The sequence below is a fragment of the Cinclus cinclus genome, chromosome 11 (assembly GCF_963662255.1).
Source record: "Cinclus cinclus chromosome 11, bCinCin1.1, whole genome shotgun sequence".
Taxonomy (NCBI): Eukaryota; Metazoa; Chordata; class Aves; order Passeriformes; family Cinclidae; genus Cinclus; species Cinclus cinclus.
The window spans coordinates 20,379,657-20,401,450 of record NC_085056.1 but is presented as its reverse complement, the minus strand read 5'-3'; the positions used below and the strand labels follow the sequence as shown (position 1 = coordinate 20,401,450).

Here is a 21,794-nt window from a genome sequence, read left to right as displayed (position 1 = left end):
CACCCTCCCTCCCCATCCTCCTGGATGCCGATGCACTCACTCAGCAGATCCTCAGGTGGATCCATGTGCTGGGAGGAAAGACATCATGTCTCTGGTGTGGCTGCAGAGCTCGCTGCTAAAAGCAGTTCTGCCCTGCAGGCTCAAGGCAGGGAGCCTGACAAGGCTGAGCTCTGCTGCCAGGGCTCCAGCTCAAGGGCACTCGTTGCGTGTCCTTGCACTGTCCACAGGGACCAGTTCTTGTAGGTACGTGGTGTGCAGGGTTTAGCAGAGGGTGTTGGAGCTCTGCCAGTTCCCATCTTGACCTGAAGCATGCAATGGTTTGCTGGGAAAAGGAGGCCAAATTCAGCCCAAGGTTAATCCTAGAAATGCCAATCCCTTCCTGCATCCATGACTTGCACTATTTCTGAGTCTCCCTTCCTGTGTCATCTGTGAGCCTGGACTCAAGGCTGGAAGGTCTAAATGGGCCTTTTGAGTTCTCTTGCACACAGGGACAGAAAGCCTTTCCTGTTTGTGCAAGCAAACCCCCATGTCCTGCCATCAACCAGAGCCCTGATTCTGAGTATTGGTATTGTGAGAGATGATGAATGCCTGGTGCCTGCACAGTGCAAAATCCCTTCTCATCCTGGAGTAAACCCTAGAATAATGCCAACCTCCGCTTTCTTTCAGAACACGGGAAACTATTCTTTTTATTTCCAAGGAAGGGGATCATGTTCTCTTCTTGAGAAGAGCCACCAGTGCACAATGGCAGTTCCACACTGCTGTAGCTGACAGCAGCATGATGTGACAAAGAGCTTGCTGTGTCAGAGCAGTAGGATTGTTGTGGAGAGTGGGAGCTGATCAGCTGAGCATTAACACACACTTCCAGCACTGTGTTGAGCTGGGTTTGGAGTGTTTCCTTGGGCTCCTTGTGTTGTTCATTCATCATTGATGCTCTAAATAAAGGCTTAGAGGACTGAGGTTGAAAACAAGAAATGTGAAGTTGGAAGATTAACGTTTTGCTGTCTCTTTGTGCCTTAGGAGGGAGAAATTGGGCCGAACTGTTGCACCAAAATCAAGGTGACCTTTAAACCTGTAGAAGCACTGGAGTATCGAAGTGTGGCTTACTGCAACATCTCAGGTACAGCTCCTTTCCCCTGCTTGTCTCACCCACAGTGAAGCCATGGTGCAAGCCTGAGCCCGCTGGGCTCCCCTGTAACTGCTCGGAAGAGTCCCTGCTCAGCAAGGCAGAGCTGGCACATTCCCACTGTCCCTGCAGCTTCCAGGGAGTCTCTCGTGCAAGGCCAGGGCTCAGAACACCTGTGTCTGGATTACTGATCCCAGAACAAGCCAGGCAGTGCAGGGAGACGTTTTCATGCCATGACTTTGCCAGCATTTCCACAAAGGGCAAAGAGCTACAGAGCAGAACAGCTTTAGTGAACCAGCACTAAGCCCCTCTAGACCACTGACCTCCAGGATGGGTCCATTTGACATGGATCCATCATCAGGCAGTAGGAGCTGAGTTAGAAATGTGCTCCCTGCCCCTGGATCACATCCCACTGCCCAGACACCAGCAGACCAGAGGTGGCTGAGCCCTGCTGAGCCCAGGGTGTTTGTAGAAGGACCACCCTCAGCCAGCAGCTTCTTCTCTCCCTGTGTGGCAATTGTCGCCTTGCAGCTCTGTCTGTGGAAATGGAACAGAGTGCCGAGTGTCAGAAGTTGAGGGCTTTGGCAACAAAGTCGTGTGCTACTGGGCTAGACAGTTTGGCAGTTGCCAAACCATGAGCTTTGTGCCTTCATTGAATGGATTTCAAAGCTCCTCTAAGCGCATAGGAAAGAAGCCATAGAATCATAGTAAGTTAATGATATTAAGGATGGAATGGACCTTAGTGGCAAGACCAGGTAGCTCCAAGCCCCATCCAGCCTGGCTTTGAACACTTTGGGGCTGGAACCTCCACAACTCTCCTGGGGAACCTGCTCCAGTGTCTCCCCACCCTCACAGTACAAAATTTCTTCCTAATATCTAACCTAAACTTCCTTTCTTTCAATTTTCCCCATTACTTCTTGGCCTGTCACTACAAGACATCAGGGATGTTTTAAACTCGGCAGATGGGTGGCTAAAATTGGAAAGCAGCCCAAGGAATGGCTTAGAAATTGGAAGTCAGCCCCAAGGAATATCTCCCAAGGGAAGAGAAGAGTCCAGATCTTCTCCTGTAGCAACAGGAGCTGGTTGCATCTAGCTCAGAGTCAGGGACTAGCATTGAGGCAGCCTGGAAAATGCAGTATAACAGAGAGAATTATTGTACTGAAATGGACATCTCTCCCCAGGCCGAGAGAGCAGGCTGCCCCTGCACCTCATAGGGGAAGGCCAAGGACCCTTCGTTGAACTCAGCTCTCATACACTGAACCTTGGGAACATTTTTGTCAACACCCCCTACGTCTATGAGGTGAGCAGCAGGCCTAGGGATGGATCCTGATGGCTCCTGAGGCAGCAGCAAGCCTGGTGGATCTGTGGAATTCCTGCCAACCTGGCTAGTTGTGAGCAGGGAATATTTGATGTACTGGTCAAATCTGGGAGGTCAGGAAGGTGTGTCTGTTGTTCATGAAACCCCAATCCCTGCTTTTGTGTGGCCTTCCTTGGGGATCAGCTGGGAGGCTTCCTGCAAAACAGCCCCCTGGCATATGAAACCAGCACTGGGTTCAAAAAGCTGCATGTTCAGAGGCTTTTGTGGCAGCTCCAGACACAAGGCACCTTTGTACTGAGCTGTTCAGAAGCAGCTGGAACAAACTGGCTACGTTTGAGCTTCGGTCCATTGCAAACGATTTTCAGTCAGGTGTCTCCTGCTTATTCCTGGAAGTCACAGGAAAGCCATCCAGCCCTCTGGCTCAGTGCTGGCCCTTTCAAAGGGCTTGGCAGTTCTTCCCTTGCTGACCAGTCCCGCACCACACTTCAGCCTTGGTGCATCTCTGACTCTAGAAAGAGAAGAGTGTTCCTAGGAATAAAGCAAAGGATTTTTCTACCTATTTGCCTTCCCCCTCCCCGCCACAGTAGTGTCAAGTTTGCAAAAGAAAACGGAGAACAACTAAAAGAGGTAAAAAATGAGGCACTACATCATGCCAGACACTTTCAAGAGCTTGGCTGTGGAAGGGAAAGACATGCTGAGTTTTCTTACCAAAAGATGGTGCTGTCTATACATTTTGATGCTGATGCCTCATTTTCAATGTATTGTTTTCATGATATGGGACAAGGTGAATGAGTAGATGGTACTGCTGGAGCTCTGTTAACTGGGGCAGCAGCAGCAGCTCTGTGGTGATTCACTGTGCAGCTGCAATCACCCCATGCTGCTCTCAGGGCCAGGTCTGAATGAGCTTGCTGATGCTGACCAGAGGTGGACTGCTCTGTGTCCATGGGATAGCCCCAGAGTGACTCTGGTTATGTGGAGTTAACACTGCTTTGCATGCAAACCCAAAGGCAGAATTTGTCCTGTTGTATTTTTTTGATTTCTGCCATTCAGCATCACAAAGCATCTTCTGCTGCTTTTTCTGGGTGTTAATTGTGTCACTAGACAACAATTCACACAAAGGGAAGACTGCACGTGCATTTCCGTTTTGCTTTCTTGCTGCTGCAGGTGAAACTGATTAACCAAGCACCTATTGATGCTCCCTTCACCTATATCTGTACAACTGCAAACGTGGGCTACTGCTTCAAGTTTGCACCTGAGGAGGGCATCATTGCACCAGGTGGGATCCAGACCATCCAGATCTCCTTCAATGCCACCGTACTGGGGAGGTTTGAGGAAGAATTCCAGTTCAGTGTGGCTGGATCTCCTACGCCTGCAATCCTGACAATCAAGTAAGGACTCTGGGAGCTTGCTGGGCACATCTGTAGCTGTCTCTGGGACATCCCCCACCGACCTCATTTTGGGGTTAAGAAGAGAAGAAAGGTGCTGCCTGAGGTCCTCATCTCTCCTCTGATTGTGGCATTGCCTTAGGGGGGAGGTGCCTGCTGCCCTGTGTGCTACCTGAGAGCTGGAATGACACCTCCCTGCAGGGATCTCCCTCTGCCTTGGGCCATAGCAGGCAGTGGGAGGGATCAGCTTTGGGCAGTAGCTGCTCTGGGATGTCCCACCTGAACACCCAGCAAGGCTCCCAGGGCTTTGGAGATGGGCCAGCCTGGGTGATTCTGCACCAGCAGCAGTGATTTTAAAAACTTCTGTGAATAATCCATCCCAAATGGGCAGCAGCAGCCTCACCTCACCTCTCATGGCCATGCTGTGGGGGACAATCTGTGCTCCCAACTCCTGTGCAGAGAGTGCTCTGGTACCTCCTTTCCACAGCCAGGAAAGGGCTGATCCCGTGGGCTGGTGCCATTGCAAGAGATAATCCTGGTCCAGTAGAAGGGAGAAGGGGTGATAACAGGGGAGGCCGAGCTCAGTCCTCAGGACCACAGCAGCATGAGGGCTTGTCCCTGCTAGCCCGAGCCATGTGCTGGAAGGATGATGTAGTGTAAGCAGGAAAGCTGATGCTGGCTGCACTGGAGCTTTGGAGCTGGGCTGTTGCTGTTGGGAGGCCCTGGATCAAGGCAGCAAAGAAACAAAAACAATCTGCAGTCCATTATACCAATGAGATAAGGGAGATGGATAAAAAAGGACAAGCAAGTGATCACTTAGCAAGAGAAAAGTGGTGAGTAGGTCTTCCCACAGTAGAGAAACAATTATGCTGGCTTTGTCTTTGGAGTACTGCTTTTTTATTTTGGAAATTAAGAGGGAACCATCCACCATCAAATGATTGATTCTCCTCTGTCCCTTCCCCAAAGTGGTCACAGGATGTTATTGCATAAGCAGCTTTCTCCTTGAGCAAGGGCAGGTGTGCCCTGTTGAGGTGTGTAGAGCAGAGCCAGTGGCAGTCCCGTGAACACAACAGAAGGCACAGTTCACAGGTCCTGGATGTTTAACCAAAGGCCGAGTGGGCATTGATTGGCATCAGCCATGAAATAAACTCGTGAGTGTTGTGCAGCTTCAAGTGCTGATTTCAGTGGATGTTGGGGCCTGTCTGCTGAGTTCAAGCACAGCTGAGGTGGTGTGGTAGATTCAGGACATCCACGTCCTGAACGGATGAAGTGCAGTAGCTGTTGGCTGTGCCAGCTGGTGCACTTGTGACAAGCTGATCCTTTCCTGAAGCGATGCACTTCACTGGGCTCCTCTGAGAACGAGCTGTGCTTTTGGAGCCCCGAGCACACTTGCTAAAAACAAAAAGTTGCTGACAAAACAGGCAAAGGGCAGGTCTTTGTATGGAAATCCGAGGGAAGGTTTATTGGGTCTTGAAGGCAGTCCAGGGACAAAGACAAAACTGGGTTGAGGGCAAAGGGTTAACTATGGGACGAAAGAGGCGCGTCCTGAGGATCAAGGTCCTATAGGGACAGGGAAAAGCAGTGCAGAGGAGGGGCAGCCAACCAGGGGAACCAATAAGGTAACAGGGCTGGAGCAATATGGGCATATCAGGAGCAATAGCGATCAGGAGAAGGGAGAACATTCTAGGAGGAATAGCAATGAGGTGAACAGGGGCTGGACAGGGGTGGAACAACTCTACAAGCCAAGAGAACTTCAGACATCAGCATGTGCCTGCAAAGGCCTATGGGAGGGAGGCACTTCTCACCCCAGCCTGGAGGGGTGTTTCTCCCTGCCTGCTCCTGCTCCTCCAGAGCTGAAGCGGCACAGCCCCAGTGGCTGGCTCCTGAGCCTCCGTGCTTTCCTCTAGGATTCATCTGTTGACTGGGTAGAATTGTTGCTGCTGTTTCCAGAGAATTCTTGAGGCTCCCTTGACTCCATGTCTCAAAATTCTGTAATGATTGTGTGGGTTAAAATCTGCTGAGAAAGTTCCTCCATGGGAACACCAGTTACAGTTAAGAAGCAGCAAAGCAGGGAACCTGTGGCTGGAAAGGCTGGTTACAGAAATTTGTGGGGACACCTTTATGTCTGTCATCTTACAGATGGGGAAACTGAGGCACAGAGCCATGTCTGGGTGTGTGTTCAGGGTCCTTCATGGGACCACCAGCAACTTGGGGGCTTTTCCTGCCTGCCCTGTGCCCGAACCCCATCTGTGGCTGTGGCTGCTAGCCACTTGGGCTTTAGCTGCCTCCTGTCCACATGACACTGTGCTGAGCACATGGTGGTGTGTTGATCTGAAACCCACAGTGCCCCCGACTAGGTTTTCTGCCCCCAAGCCACTACAGCCAGACACTTTGCAATTGCCTTTAACCAAGCCATTTCCTCCTCATCGCAGGGGACATGTCTGTGAACCGACTGTACACTTCAACGTCGATGAGCTCGACTTCGGTGACATTTCCTTTGGTGAGTGTTCCCTGGGCTTAGACACAGCATGAGGGATCTGTGCATTCCAAAGTGGAACGCTTGAACGTGAAGGCATCCGTCACTCATGTTCTGCCACTGCAGCAGCATCTTCAGGGTGTGAACTCCAGGGCTGCTTGTGCCTCAGGTAGCATTTTGCCATTGTGAGATCAAATAGTACCAGCTAATAGAAAGGCAGTATTTTCTGGTGTCTCCGTCCTGGTTTAAAAGACAAGATGTCTGCCAAGAAAGGAGGGAATCTTGCTGAATGGGAAGATGACTCCCTCCCTCCAAATTATTGTACCTGTGGAATTCCAGGGGTTCCAGGCAAAACTATGGGAAAAGGAATGACAGTTCTTTACTAGAATATAGCAGAACAGCACAAACAACAAGGCAGTAACAGAAGTTTCTAACCTGCCAAGTACTGTTTTTCCCCTTTGGTGTAGTTACGATCACAGGCAGGAGGAGCTGTGGGATCTGGCAGGGCAGTGATCCCCTCCCAGCTGGCAGGGAAGGTGTGGGAAGGGAAGGTGTGGGAAGGTGTGGGAAGGTGTGGGAAGGTGTGGGAAGGTGTGGGAAGGTGTGGGAAGGTGTGGGAAGGGAAGGGAAGTTCCGGGAAGGGAAGGGAAGTTCCGGGAAGGGAAGGGAAGTTCCGGGAAGGGAAGTTCCGGGAAGGGAAGTTCCGGGAAGGGAAGTTCCGGGAAGGGAAGGGAAGGGAAGGGAAGGGAAGGGAAGGGAAGGGAAGGGAAGGGAAGGGAAGGGAAGGGAAGGGAAGGGAAGGGAAGGGAAGGGAAGGGAAGGGAAGGGAAGGGAAGGGAAGGGAAGGGAAGGGAAGGGAAGGGAAGGGAAGGGAAGGGAAGGGAAGGGAAGGGAAGGGAAGGGAAGGGAAGGGAAGGGAAGGGAAGGGAAGGGAAGGGAAGGGAAGGGAAGGGAAGGGAAGGGAAGTTCCGGGAAGGGAAGGGAAGGGAAGGGAAGGGAAGGGAAGGGAAGGGAAGGGAAGGGAAGGGAAAAGGGAAGGGAAAAGGGAAGGGAAGGGAAAAGGGAAGGGAAGGGAAAAGGGAAGGGAAGGGAAGGGAAGGGAAGGGAAGGGAAGGGAAGGGAAGGGAAGGGAAGGGAAGGGAAGGGAAGGGAAGGGAAGGGAAGGGAAGGGAAGGGAAGGGAAGGGAAGGGAAGGGAAGGGAAGGGAAGGGAAGGGAAGGGAAGGGAAGGGAAGGGAAGGGAAGGGAAGGAGGAAGGGAAGAAGGAAGGGAAGGGAAGAAGGAAGGGAAGAAGGAAGGGAAGGGAAGAAGGAAGGGAAGGGAAGGGAAGGGAAGGGAAGGGAAGGGAAGGGAAGGGAAGGGAAGGGAAGGGAAGGGAAGGGAAGGGAAGGGAAGGGAAGGGAAGGGAAGGGAAGGGAAGGGAAGGGAAGGGAAGGGAAGGGAAGGGAAGGGAAGGGAAGGGAAGGGAAGGGAAGGGAAGGGAAGGGAAGGGAAGGGAAGGGAAGGGAAGGGAAGGGAAGGGAAGGGAAGGGAAGGGAAGGGAAGGGAAGGGAAGAAGGAAGGAACTGTGCAAACTCACGGGCAGCAGGGGATCTCGGCAGTGCCAAACAGCAGCAGGCAGAAGCAGGGAGGGCAGGCGAGTTTGATGATGGTGCTGAGCTGCAGCCTAGTGAAGTGCTGGGGACAAGCACTCAACCTCCCACAGCACCACACGGCCGAGCTTCCCCATCCCCGAGTGGAAGGAAGGAAAGGTCCGCTCCCTGCAAAACCTCAGGTCCCACTTCAAAACTGCCCATGGCATCATGCCATAACTCCCAAAAAACCATGAACAGAAAAACCCACCCCCCCACAGCCAAAACCCCCCAAACCCCTATCCCCTTCCCAGACTGAGAGGGAAATTCACTACAAAGGCTAAACCCATAACAATGAAGTTCATGAACTTTTCAAGAAAACTAATTGCCTTTCTTGAGCTGCTTATTCCCGACTCTACATCACCCCTGAGGCACTTGTTAAGTTGCTTTTTGAATCAATGAAGCAAGAAAGGCAACAGGTTCTGTAATAGCAGATTCTTGCTGCTTAATCCGATTTCATTCCTGAGGTCTCTTCAGCTGAAGGCAGCTGTTGTAGTTTTGCTTCTTTTTAACTGTTGATTGCTGTCTGCATGTGGTGACCTCAGTCTCATTGGAGGTTTTGAAATCTGTGTTTGTCCTTCTTGTGGCCTCTCTTGCCTCCCTGCTGGAGTCACTGCTGGAGCTGGCACTGATCACTGTTGATGTGCACAAAGAAGCCCTGGGCTGTGCCCGCAGTTGTTTTTTCCCCCCATCTGTGTTCAAATGACTCTTGGTGAGCAGGCCTGGAGAGAAGTCTCCTCCCCACCGAGCTGGCCAGCCAAGCCAGATGTCCACTGCAGAGCAGGTTGTGGCTGGTGTCCGGGCTCTGCAGGACATCCTCACCGTAGCAGCGTGCACTAGAGGGTGAAGTGCCGCTACCTTCCTGAAAAGTGCCTTTAGTAGAAGGCGGTCAGGCAGGCACACAAACACACACTAAGTCCACACGGCCGCAAGGAGCAGAAAGGAGCCCACAGAGAAAAGACGAGAGGGATCCTCTGTATGGAGTTCTGATGGAGGTTTATTGTAGCCACACACCAAAGGGGTCCAGGAGCAGAAGAGCCAGAAAAAAGGAGGGTCGAGGCTTAAGTACAAGGCAAGAGGGGGCAGAGTAGAACACGAGGGTCCAAGGGGCTGAGAGCACAGGGGCGATACAAAGGTGCGGCAAAGGGCAACAACCAACAAAGAAATGGGGGTGGAACACTGTGGAAAATTTGGGCCAGTTGGTAAAGAGGGAAAGGAGAACTTTGCAGAACTGGGGAGGACATTAGGGATGACATAACTGGGGTACATTAACATAGAGGAGCAAAGAATTGTGGGGAGAATCCCTTTTTGTCACCCTGGGTTAAATGCCCTTTAGACGTCTCCTTGTCTTTCCTTCCAGGGCATGGAGATTGGTATCTCCCTGGCAGGCCCCTGGGTCTCCACGCTTCACCATGTGTGGCTGTATCTCTGGCTTTCCAGCAGGGAAAGCAAATCTCAGAGCTAAAGCGGGGTAAACACTTGCAGGCAGCAATCACAGGGAGCAGCACGGGTGTGATGTCCGGGTTTTTTGGGTGAGGTGGGACATGTTATTAATTGCTAATCTCAAAGCAAGACTCGGGTTTGCCTCCAGCTGAGTGGGCTCTGAGCTGTCACGTGCTCAGTGTGTTTGGCCCAAACCAAGAGATGCCTTAAGGATCCTGCAGAGAGAAACTGCATTAGGGTGCTTTGCATCATATTCTAGTTCCTGATTCCATCCTCACTTTCTTTGATGTAGCTTCTCTCAATGACGACTCACTGTTTATGTATCTTAAAAATTGTGAGAGTGTTGGCAGACTTAACAGGGAATTTTACAGCTTGGATTTTCAGAGTAAATGCTTGGTGTGGGTGCACACTCATCAGTGGGAAATAACTGGTGCTGGTTTGGGGCAGGTGAGGGAGCTCCTCCCCATCAGAGAGAAGCTTGCAATACTCAGCAGGGCTAAGAGTGGGCATTTTCAAGGCTGCAGTCTGGAATCAGGGTCAAAGAGAACTAAATGACAATTAATTTCTCATGCAGCTTCTCGGTGAGCTGTAGTTCAGACAATAAAGAGCTGAACTCCAATCACACTTTAATCCTACCAGGATATGCACACCAGGAGTCATGACATAACTGGTGCCTAAATGGAATTTTATGTCCTTTTCCTAGGCTTTCCCTACACCATGACCTGTTGCCTCACTAACCCCTCCCCAGCATCCCTGAGGTTCAAGCTCCGCATGTCTGACGATGGCACTCAGCCTGCTGTTAGTAGCTTTGATCAAATACAAAAGCAGAGTGACCCATCCTGGAGGCAGGGAATTCATTTTTATGTGGAGCCAAGGGAGTTTACAATGAATCCCAGCCAAGGGACCATCGCTCCCCAGGGACACCAGGATATCAAGGTATGGGAAGAATCCAGCTGAAGCTTCACTGCAGTGTGGGAGGGCTTTAGCTCTGCTGCCAGCTTTGAGCATCGTGTGAGTGAGATCTGCACTGGCGTGAGGCCTCTGTTAGCTGGGTTAATCGGGACGCTCCTGAAGAAGCACTGTTTTGTTTCCAAAATCGTATGCCGAGATCACATACAAACAAAAAACTCTGCAGCTATGAACTGCCCAGCACCTGCTGGGCCACACTTTGCCCTCAACTTCCTGCTGTAAAGCTGATTCTGTGCAAGTCAGCAGATTTCCTCTGCATTTATGTCATTGTAGTGAGATGAAAAATTGGCCCCTTAATTTGAATACAGTGGTGTGTAGAGCTTTCGTCTAATGTTTTAATTTATTTGACCTATACCCTGATAGCAAGGTGTGTTTAACAAATCTGGTATCGCCAGGAGTCTTTTGTTACTCTCAGAGACTGTGCTCTACACATGGACCAGCAGAAGAATTAAGGCAAAATCCTCCCTCTCCTTTAGCATGAAAAAAGAACTGGAGGATATCACACGTGGGTAACGAGCTTTTGTATGGAGGAATTTACTCCTCTCCTCTCCTCTCCTCTCCTCTCCTCTCCTCTCCTCTCCTCTCCTCTCCTCTCCTCTCCTCTCCTCTCCTCTCCTCTCCTCTCCTCTCCTCTCCTCTCCCACCAGGTGACCCTGTGTTCCAACACCGTGATGGATTTCTGCCGGAGAATGCTGGTGGACCTGGAGGGTATTGGCAATGGAGTGGCATCAATGACCATCATGGCCAGGTACCAGCACTTCCCTGGCCTCCCCCAGCACGCTGCCTTGACCTGGATTTTCTGGCTGGAGCTGCCAAGGAGACGTGTTGTTTAATGACCTCATGTTCTGCCCAGCCGGATGAGAGAACAGCAGTGCTTGGAAAGCAGCCTGTGCTGAAAAGCACCCCTGCTCACAGCCCAGCATGGTCCTGGGCCTTTTTCTAAAGGGACCAGGAATGATGTGATTTATTGGCCTCGTTTTTGGTGCTTGAAGTGGAAGAAATTTCCCGGGGGACTCCTCTCGTCCTTCCTGCAAGAGGTGGAGTTGTGCTGGGTTGTAACCAACCTGCACTGGTTTGGGACACACCAAGCAGCTTGCTGAGAGTCAGGGCCTGCTTCTGTTAATGAGGGCACGTGACCGTGGGGAAGTGGCTCACAGCAAGAGTGGTGAGGGCAGGATCTTACAAGGGGGAAACAGCCCTTGAAGTGACAGGCCAGCTCTTGTTTTTCTCCTTGCCTCTGCTTCCCATTTTGAGCGTTAATGTTCTCAGACTAAAACCAAAAGTTGTTCTTGCTGCAGCTGCATTCCATTCTGCTATGCTGCCGCAGGCGTCAGTTTAATGACAAGAGAGATGCAGTTCCCTGGTGCTGTTCCCTCTCCCAGGTAGAGCCATCCAGTCAGTGCCTGGGCTGCATTTTTTTTAAGCACGTGCAACTGGAAACAGGCATAGACCTGTGGACTGAAGGACTGAGGGAGATGTAGGAACTGGGAAGGGGTGATCACCCACTCTGCAGGACAGGTGGTGTCTCATGCCCTCCAAGGTTAGGGCAAATTGTTGAGTTCTCAGGCAGGGCAACAGTGCCAAGGGAGAGAAGGGAGTCATTTTTAATGAGACACTAGAGTCGTGTGTTCCTTGAGCCTTGGTGAGCACTGCTCCTTGTTGGGAAGGTTCCCCCAGAGTTCATGGATCACTGGAACTGTTACAGGAGTCCTTGTAAGCCTTCTTGAGTAAAGGAGGGGCTGAGGCAGCTGTGGGACAGCTGTGCTCTGCTTGGGGCACTTGGCAGTCTCTGGGTGCTGCCTCTCAGGATTTGCCCCTCCTTGACAGGACATGTTTGAGTGGGAAGACTTTGAAGGCAATTTATCAGTGTCGGGCTGTTAAACGTCTATTTGACAGTGACAAACGTGTTATGCTCCATTTCACAATCTTCGAGGGTAAACGTTCCCCATCCTCTCAGTATCTCTGATTCCCCTGGGGTCATCTCATTGCCCAGATGTCTCATTCCTGAGCTGCGAGTGTACCCTCACGTCCTGCTGTACGATGAGTGCCGCCTCAAGGTGCCCTACGAGAGGAAGTTCCTCGTTGTGAATAACACCGACCTTCCTGGCTGCTACGGGCTTATTCCCCAGGTTTGGCATCACATGCGCCTCCTTCTTGCAAATATTACTGAGGAGATTATTCCAGGGGAAAAGGGTTTGGATAAGTCCTTGCTGGTTTCTATTCAGTCTTAAAGATCTGCTGAGAGCAGGATCCTACCTGAATGTAAACTTTAGGATGCAGTGTAATCTCCTGAGGAAACAGTTTATGTTTTAGTCTTCAGGGTCTTTTCTTGTGGGACACCTTAGAGGGCTGTGAAAAGCTGCTGCACACACAGACACCCATGCCTGTGTTGGCAGCCTCCTTGCAGGTCCCCCTGAGGATGCTAAGCCTACAATTCTTGCATCTTGTTTCTGCCTTTTATCTTTGCCCTGGGGATTTTTAAAAATGTGTGTAAGTTGCCGTTGTGGTGGATGTTAAGGAGTTTGAAATTTCTTCAGAGGTCCCTCCTAAATTGCATTTGATTCTGTCCCTTGTAGAAACGCAGGGAGGACACTCCTGTGTTCTACTCCAGCCCCAAACCCTGTGGGATTGTCCAGCCTCACAGCATCGCAGAGATTCCAGTTACAATCGAAGTCCAAACATTGGGCGAGCATCGCACCAGTGTTCTTATCAGCGTGTTTGGGGATGAGAGAAACCCACGGGTGAGTGCAAGGGGAGATGTGTGCCTTTGTGCAACTCGTCCTGGCAGGCTGCAAAGGGTATGGGGATTGTTCTGGGGAAACCAGGCACAGGCTGCTTTGGAGGACAGGAGGGATTGGTGGCATAAACAGCTCATGCCTTATAGGTGGTAATCTCAGTGTCTGACACAGAAAGTAGCTCATCTAAGCTGGAATCGAGGATAATTCTAGTTAATTAACCTTTAAAATGCTAGTAACTTTGGAAACATCTGTTATAAAATGTCTTGTCATCTCTCTGAGCACAAAAGAAGATGTCAGAAGACTTCTGGGAACCTTGAGCTTTCTCTGAAAGAAAGGAAATGTGACATTTGAAGAGTTGTTGCAAGGATTTCAACTTCCATTAAAACCTATGCAAATGAGGATGCCAAATTCCCTGGATGGCACCAATCATCTGAACCTGGGCCACTGTGGCCCTGCACAGAAATCAGTCACCAGGAAGGACTGGCAGTGCAGGCTGTGCCAGTGAACCTGAAGTTGGACAAAACAGTTGTTTCAACTCTCAGGCTGCTTACCTTTTAAGCTGAGTCTCTCCCCACCACAATAACTAGTTGTTCAACTGTCTGCCTGGTCTTAACCTGACATTTCTTCCAAAGCTTTTCCCTTGGGGCCAATAATTTGTACTTCGAAAGTTTGTCTTTACCTTGATCCTTTTGAATTTGGAGGTGAATGTGTAACTTTGTTTTCTTTTCCAAAAGCCCAGCATTTCAGCAGGAGAGTGGTAGCTGTCCCTAAAGAAAGTAACTTAGGCAGTGTTGAGCTGCTTTTCTAGGTTTCCCTGTTGAGGTTTGTTTTGGTTTTTCAAAAAATCTTTCTTGCTTGCTTCCTGGAACAGAGACAAGAATTACAGAGCACTGGACAGCTGGCAGACATCTACCCGAGTCCAAGGCTGATAGAGTTTGGCATGATCCCAGCACTACAGCCTAATTCACAAACTTTTACCCTCTTCAACAAACGTCTTGTCCCTACAGACTTCAGGGCAGAGATAGTAAGTATCTGTGGGGCTGTTTTCCAGGGAAATTGACTGGTCAGTAGCAGCCATTACTTGGTTTGTAGATGCAAGCTAGATTGCCCTGTGTGAGAGGAGGCAAGATACTCCAATATTCCATCTGAGCGAGGCAAGAGAAACCTGGCTCTGGAGGTTTTAGCTGGGGCACCCCTCAGTGAAATCAGGGGCAGAGATGCTGGAGCACAAATTAGTCTGGGTTGTGTTGACAAGTTCTCCCTTAATTTTACGGAAGGCCTTTAGCTGGGTGTGTCACAGTTTTGGAGCTCTGAGATCAAGAGAAACCTGTGGTCCTTTGCTCCCCGGAGCGCATGGATCGCCGTAATGGTTTCCCTACATTTCCCTAGGGCTTCCATCTATCCATTTGCTTTGTGCCAAACTGCTGTTAATAGAGGAGGGCAGGCTACAAGGTCTGTCCTCAGACTGCTTGCGGGGAGGCAATTTTCACAGCTCCTGTGGGTCGAGCCAGTTGGGCTGTCCACACAAAGACATGTCTGGGGGTTGTGCACCCCCACATCCTATGGTCTCTGTGCCTGACACGGTGCCAGAGCTGCTCAGCCAGCTCCCGAGCCCATGCCCAGAGTGGCTGCTCCCCGACCAACGCTGGGCTGGGTAGCAGGAGGGCAGGGCTTGCTCTCTACAGCACGCAGATACGTGGAAGCGTGGAGGACAGAGGCAAAGAGAAGACAGGGATCTTCCCTGTGGAACCCAAGGCAGCCTATTCCAAGGAAGGCCCAGGCACAATAGACACAGACACTGAGTGTGCAGGAACTTTTATACAGGGGAGGTTCTAGGGGAGGGTACAAATCCTCAAGCAATAGGGGGAAGATTGGGGAGGAGCACAAGGCAGGGTTTACAATGCTTTAACCAATGAGGAAACACAGGGGGAGGGAGCAATTCAAACAAACCCATGGGGCTTCAAAGCTTAGGGGATTGCCCAAGGGGATTTCCAAAGCAGGGGCTTGGCACAAGGAGGGATTGACAGCTTGGCAGGGGGAAGGGCAAAGAACATTCCACAGCAAGGGGCAGGTACAATGTGGGATTGACAATTCAGGAGGAGGAGGGACAGAGAACATTCTGTAACAAAGGGGAGGTCTTAGGGAAGATTGACAACTGGGTAGGAGGGTACAACTTGGACTAGACCAGCAATAGAGGGGGGAACAGGGGCAAACCATTAAAGAAAAAACACACCGCAACATGTGCCGCTGAAGAGCATCTTTGGGGACCAGCTGCAGAGAAAGGCAGCTCCTCAATATGTGGAGGTTGCATTGGGCAGAAGGAGCTGGGGCTACTCCCCAGGCAGGGGGAGCAGGGCTGGTGCAGCCAGTGGAGGGCTTGTAGGCTGGGGCTGGGACTGGGGGGATGACTGATGGAGGGGGTGATCTGTGAGGGGGTTGAGATTTGTTCTTCTTCACGTTGGGTGTGTTGAACTTGTGGAGCTGGTTAAAACCTGATACTACGGACTTGTTTGAGTCTGTGGATAAAGCATCAGGCCGTGTGGGAGAGTCCAGGCTCAGCCTCCTGGGCCAAGGAGGAGGGCCGTGAACTTTCCTCTTGCTGCTTTTCCATCTGTTTGGGGATAAATGTAACCTTAAAGTGAGGGATTTTTCCAGGACAGCTTTCTCTAGCTCCACAATGAAATTCTGCTTTCAGCCTGTGCAGGGAGCAATGCACCTTGGCTGGGTGGGCCTGGCGTGTCAAGGATGGGTTTCACAAGCTCGTACCAGGGCCGGACCTGCAGAGCTGTGTCCGTGCAGCTGTGCTGCTGCAAGGCCTTTCCTCCCTGCCTGGGGCAGCTTCCCACTCTCTTGCCCAATCCATGAAGTCCATGAGAAAGCAGATGAAGAGAAGAGTGGTGGGAAGAGTGGGCCATGTCCACACGGCGCATGTTATCCAGTTTCCTTTTTGCTTCCTGCTTTTCTGCCCTGCTGTAACCATTCAGAGGTGACTTTTCCAAAGCAGAGGGCACTGGGGCGCCTCTCTACAGCTGATGATAAGTGGGAAGTGAGGGCTTCAGTCCTTCAGGGGATGTTGAGAAGCACTGATGGCCCCTTGGGAAAGAACAGTTTGGTGCTGGGGTTTTGCTGAACTGGTTTTGCGGAGTTAATTCTTCAGGCTCTCCGCAGTATCCTCCAGCTCTGTGGTTTCTGGAGTGGGATTTGAGCAGTCCTGGCTTCCTCTGGCCTCGAGCCTTCGTAAGAAGCCACGAGAGACAAAGCAGCTTTCCTTGGCACATAGTGCAGAGAAAGACTGGGGAAGGAACAGTCTCCTGTGGAGGAGTGTCCCGTCGGTCGGGCAAAACTGGGATAATTAGGAGAGTCTGTTAAAGGAGGGGGAAATACAGGTTGTATAAGCTCTGCTCTTTCCCGATACTATAGCTTAAATTTAGGGAAATTAAGCCCTTACGATTTTTTATCCTCCCCTCTTTATTCTTTCCTTTTCTTATATCCCCCAGAACACCAGGGTGTGTCATTTCCATCCTAAATGCGTAATATGCTTTTCTTACAGGCCTGCAAACCCCACTGCTATGTCATTGAACCCAGAGAAGGAGTGATCCCCGCTACGGGTGATATTCCTGTGACCATCACAGCAACCTTGGATGACACTGGGATTTTTGCTGACACTATTCAGCTTTTCATTGGGAACAGCCTTTGGACCACCTTCATGGTGCTGGCTGTGGGCACCGGCACCACAATTGTCATGGACAAACCATTCGTCCCAGAGCTCAGCTTGGGACACCAGTTCAGGTAGGAGATCCCTCCACTGCCACCTCTCCTCCTGTCTCAACAAGGAGCAGTTTTGCTGTAGTTCTTCAGAAAAGATCTTCTTCAGTTTACAAGCCCTGACACCTTCCCCAAAGGCAGAGACTCCTTTAGAAACATGGGATGGCCAGTTGAATGTTGTTAGATACCCTCAAAAGCCACTGAAAGGGAAACCAGTTGCTAAATGACCAGTGAATTGTCTTTAGTTCTCATACATTGTCCTGACTTGACCAAGTAATGCTCTCACAGAACAAAAGGTTCTGAAATGGTGCCCGGATGAGGCAGTCCCTCCATGTGGCTGAGGGACCAAGGGAAGATGGCATCACAGCCTTCCCTTCCAAAATGGTGCCTCTCAGGCAAGCAGGGGCCCTGGGAACAAAGAGACAAGAAAGAGGGTGAGAACCCCCAGCAGGAGGGCAGGAGCTCTCAGAGCAGTTCCAGAGGCAGATGGAAACTTGCTGGTTTGTGTGGGGTCCACAGCACCGCTGCTGCCGCTTCCTCGTGCTGTTCGTGGGCTCTGCTGCTGCCCTGCTCTGCCCAGGACCTCGCTTGGTTTTTTGCTGCCAGCAGAGTTTGCAAAGTTCACTTTAAAACAGCTTCTAATTGCAAAATGGATACCAGTGCAAAAGTTTCTACAAATGGCTACCAGTGCAACCCAAAGGTGCTATGAACCTGGAGGAGAGTCCCTGCTGCCCTGGTTTCCGGTCCTGGAGCAGGCAGATGATTTTTACCAGCTTGCTGGGATCATCCAGAAAGTGCCTCTGAGCTGGCTTTTAAAAATGCCTGCAATCACACCCCCACACACAAAAGGTCCCCAAGTGCAGGATCTCAAAGATTCAGTAACGGTTTTGGATGTAGAATACAATTATACAATATACAGTCACAGTATGAAGCACCCCAGAACAAGCATTTTGGAGGAAAAACCAGGTCCTGAAGGGCACCTTATCAGACACTGTTTCTGATCCACATTAAGAGTTGGAAATGCAGACAGTCTCCAAGCTATTAACACCTCAGACTGCTCACTGGGAACACTCTGTTGACCAAGGAAATAGCTACTCCCATACTGTTTTCCATCCTGGCCTCTATTCTAGGCTCGTTCCCTGTATTTGTCAGTTCAAAGTAACAAACAGGGGCCACCATTTCCATCGGCTCTTCTGGAGTGTGGAATGTCACAGGCCCCCTTAGAAGAAGGGCCAGAGCATCCCAGCCCTCAGTAGCCCCCTGGCCGAAGATGATTGCCAGAGCCCCAAAGGCACCAGCCCCGTGTTTGGGCTGGAGCCACTGTCGATGGAGCTGCAGCCGGGCGAGTCTGTGGACATGGTGCTGCGAGGCTTCTCCCCCATCGAGCAGGTGAGGTCCCCACCAAGGGCTGAGCCTGGGGAGCCATCAGATGCCCTCCCCTGGGCTTGTTCCACATTCCTTGACACTTGCCTGGGGAAATGAGCAGGGGCCTTCAAGAAACTGGTTTAAGGCCACACGTTCCTGTGGCAGCACCAGTTGCTTTCCTTGCTGGCCACCATCAGACCAGCTAAGGCTTTCTTGTGATTCCACAGCTACAAAACCCAGGGCTGATCCCAAAGCAGGGGCGGATGGAAATGTTGCCCTTTTGAGGCAAACAGTGTTTCATGCTTAGTCAGCAAAGAAGGGCAGAGAAATAACTTACAGTTAGACTAGGAGCCCAAAAAGAAAGTGAATTAAAAAAGTGCCAAGCGGTTTATCTGGGGTAAAAGCAGAATAAAAATTAAGCCGTGTAAAGGGAGGGAGTTTCTCACAGGTGCCTTTTGTGGTTTTTGAGTGCACTGTTAGGGACAACTGAGTGGAGAATAAAGAAGCTACTTCACAGCAAGAAAAAGGCACAGTGGCCATAACTCTAAGGCAACAATAGGGCCTGTGGTGGGTGGTGGGTGCTGAGCCAGGGCAGGGCATTGTCTGGATGCTCTGCCACCACCCAGCAGTGACAAGAGACCCTTGCATGCAGGAGGTGCAGGATTATGTGATGTGTGAAGCTGTCACTGGGACAGCCAGCAGGACAGAGAAGATAATAGAAACAACCATTACCTGCAAGTTTATTGATCCCTCCATAGAAATATCAGCCAGACAATTCTCTTTCTGGGTGGAGAAGGTAAGTTTCTGGATTGCATCCTGACATTTAACAGCATGGCTGAGGGGGGGGGGGGGGGGGTGTGTGTGCTTGTGTTAAAGCCCCTCTTTACCCTTCCTGAGGCACTTTGTGAAGTGAGTGAAGATACTTTTAGGGATGAGAGTGGTATTTAACTTCCCCAACGTAAAATTGCAGTTACAGCTTCACTGCCATGGGGGATTGTGGCCACTTCCAGAGAAATGCCAGTCTCTCTGCTCAGTGTAAAGGGAGGTTTTTCAGGAACCTCCAAGGCACAGGGATGTCTGTACCCCGATGCTGTAGGGAGGCTGGGAAAAATGGAGATTCCTGTGAATTCCTCAGGCTGACAAGGAAAAACCCATCATCTCCTGTGTCTCTTTGCCTTCTCTGCTGTTGGCATGGATGCTTTATGATATAGCTATTTGGTATAGCTCTGTGCATTTCCCTGAGCCTCACCTGCTTCAAAGGACCTCCAGACATCCTGCAGCTGCAGCGATGATAACACTGAGGCAGAGCAGGTGTCCTTTAGTCTCTGGATCCCAACTCCAGCATCACCTTTTCCTCTCCTGACAGTTGTCTGAAAAAGAGAGGATGTTTCCTTATTTGGTGTCTGTAGTTTCAGGCCTCTCTTCCAATTCCTAGGCTTCCACTGAAGTACAGAATCCCTGGAACAGGCAGTTCAGGTGTAACTAGAAGCTTTTCAGCTCTCCCTGATTCTGCCTGGCTTCTGCTTGATGCCACACACACAAACTGATTCATTGCATGCCATGGCACAGCACCTGCCTGATATCAGTACATGCAGAACTAGTTTCCCAAACTCTCTGGTTTCTGTAAACCGTGCAGGAAGCCCATCACAATGGATAGAGAGGAAGGAGGAGCCTAGGCTGCTCATAGCTTTGAGACCAGACACTGTGTCCCTGTAGCAGGGGCTGCAGGACACATGTTGCAGATGAACTGCTTTGATGAGGCTGCTAGAGCCATTAAGGTTGTAAGAAATGTCTGTATGTGAGTGATGACCATCTACTGCTGTTCTGCCCAACAGAGAGACAAAACTGGAGACAAATGGTCTGGATTGACTTTTGTGATTTAGATCTTGTTTAAGCAATTGCCTCCTCTCAGGGGGCTATTCCCTCATCCATGTGTGGGAGTGTTTCCCTGTCCCCCAGGGAATGCTGTGGTTCTAAACATGAAAAGCATCTGCTTTAAAGACAAATGTCCTGGAAGGGTAGAAACAAATAGAAAGGGTAAATAGGGATGTATGCACTTCTGGGGCTGAAAATTGTGAGATGCAGCAGAAGCAGAAGGAGGTCTGTGGCTAGCTGAGGCTTCTTTTTCCTTGTCTCCCGTTTCCATAGAAACCCAGTGATGATGTCCTGACTCTGCAGTACAAGCCTTTGGCTTTAAAGAACACCTGCTTGCTGCCACTCGACCTTATGCTGGACTTGGAGCAGCCGTTTCTGCTCTGCGATGCGGACCAGCAGCCCCTCCCGGATGGCCAGGTGAGCAGCCCTGGACTCCTCCAGTGGGGTCTGAAGAGGAGGGATGTGGTGGTGCCTTTCTGTTGGGAGAGCCTTGAGTCAAGAAGTTTATTCTGAAGTGTCAGCAGTGGATTGGCCTGAGCTGCATCAGCAGAGCTGCTGAAGGAATCAAAATCTTATCTGAATTGAGAAGGTCCATCCTGGCTTTAAGGCACAAGGAGAAGGAGCAAGCAACTAGGTCTGGGCCAGCCATGCAGTAAAGGTGTCTCCTGGAAAGCATCCCAGCTCTCCAGCAGCCACCCCCTTGTCTTGCTGCTGAGCACAGAAACTTGGGCTTGAGGGAATCCTGGACTAAACTGCTGTGGCTGCAGTCACACCCTTGCTGTAATGAAATGCATGATGAACCAAGAAGCCCATGCTGCGAATCACACTTCAAGCATTTACTGTTTCAGCTGTGAGACCTTGGGACGTCATCACACGGGTGATTAATTACTGTTCATCTCCTTGCAGCCTGTGACAGTGGATGTAGGACAGACCTGTCATCTCTACATTGCATTTGACCCATCTTATAAACTGGATTTTTATAGCTGGAAGGAAGAGAAGGTTCTGAAGATAAACATGGTCAACGGCCATCCTTATGTGGAGTGTATCACCCTTCAAGGAGAAGTCCACTTCCCCAATCTCCAAATCCAGCCCAGCACCCTGGAGTTTGGCTGCATCCTGGCTGGCACTGCAGAAGGGCGTTCTCTGGAGATAACCAACTGCAGCCCACTGCCTGTCCAGTACCACTGGTCATTCCATTCAGACGGCCAGGTGAACAGGCTGAGGTATGTGCACCTTTGCCCTCTCCTTGAAGCTCTTCTTCCTGGTGTCCTGTTTCTGCTTTGCAAAGAACAAAGCTGTTTGCCTAGGATCTGACAGACTGCTTCTGACTTTTCCTTTTGTAAGTAGCAGTGACCAGCCGTGGTCAAGCTGGATGCTCAGGGAATTGGTTTTCCACCAATTTTATACTTCCTGGGGCAAACCCGTAGTGGTTTCCCTTGGGAAGGAAAGCTAAAGCTGGGCTGAAAGCTGCTTTCTCAGACCTCTGTGGCCTGAGGCAATGTCCACCTTGATGAAGGGCCCCTAGTCCCAGCTCCCACAGTGCTTCTGGTAGGCCCTTTTGACCCCTCTGCTTTGGGATGGGTTCTCTTTGCAGGAGCTCCTGTCTGCTCCTTATCTTCCTCCCTTGCATTGTGCTGGAGGATGCCCAGAAAGTCCCAACACCAGAGAAAGAGCTACTTAGAGCCTGGGCTGATGCTGAACATCTTG

At 50.8% G+C, this 21,794-nt stretch overlaps 1 protein-coding gene across 1 annotated transcript in view; it reads left to right on the top strand.

Moving 5' to 3' along the window:
• The window catches only part of LOC134048153 (hydrocephalus-inducing protein homolog), a 76,213-nt gene that overhangs the window by 17,455 nt on the left and 36,964 nt on the right, over nucleotides 1–21,794 (top strand). The window contains exons 10-24 of the mRNA XM_062499753.1: nucleotides 1,018–1,117; nucleotides 2,305–2,423; nucleotides 3,606–3,829; nucleotides 6,259–6,326; nucleotides 10,079–10,173; nucleotides 10,821–10,853; nucleotides 10,992–11,092; nucleotides 12,338–12,473; nucleotides 12,921–13,085; nucleotides 16,633–16,871; nucleotides 18,104–18,236; nucleotides 18,520–18,550; nucleotides 18,908–19,008; nucleotides 20,361–20,504; nucleotides 20,994–21,310. Of these exons, the coding sequence (XP_062355737.1) occupies nucleotides 1,018–1,117; nucleotides 2,305–2,423; nucleotides 3,606–3,829; nucleotides 6,259–6,326; nucleotides 10,079–10,173; nucleotides 10,821–10,853; nucleotides 10,992–11,092; nucleotides 12,338–12,473; nucleotides 12,921–13,085; nucleotides 16,633–16,871; nucleotides 18,104–18,236; nucleotides 18,520–18,550; nucleotides 18,908–19,008; nucleotides 20,361–20,504; nucleotides 20,994–21,310 (2,006 nt within the window). The remainder of the gene's footprint in view (nucleotides 1–1,017; nucleotides 1,118–2,304; nucleotides 2,424–3,605; nucleotides 3,830–6,258; nucleotides 6,327–10,078; nucleotides 10,174–10,820; nucleotides 10,854–10,991; nucleotides 11,093–12,337; nucleotides 12,474–12,920; nucleotides 13,086–16,632; nucleotides 16,872–18,103; nucleotides 18,237–18,519; nucleotides 18,551–18,907; nucleotides 19,009–20,360; nucleotides 20,505–20,993; nucleotides 21,311–21,794) is intronic.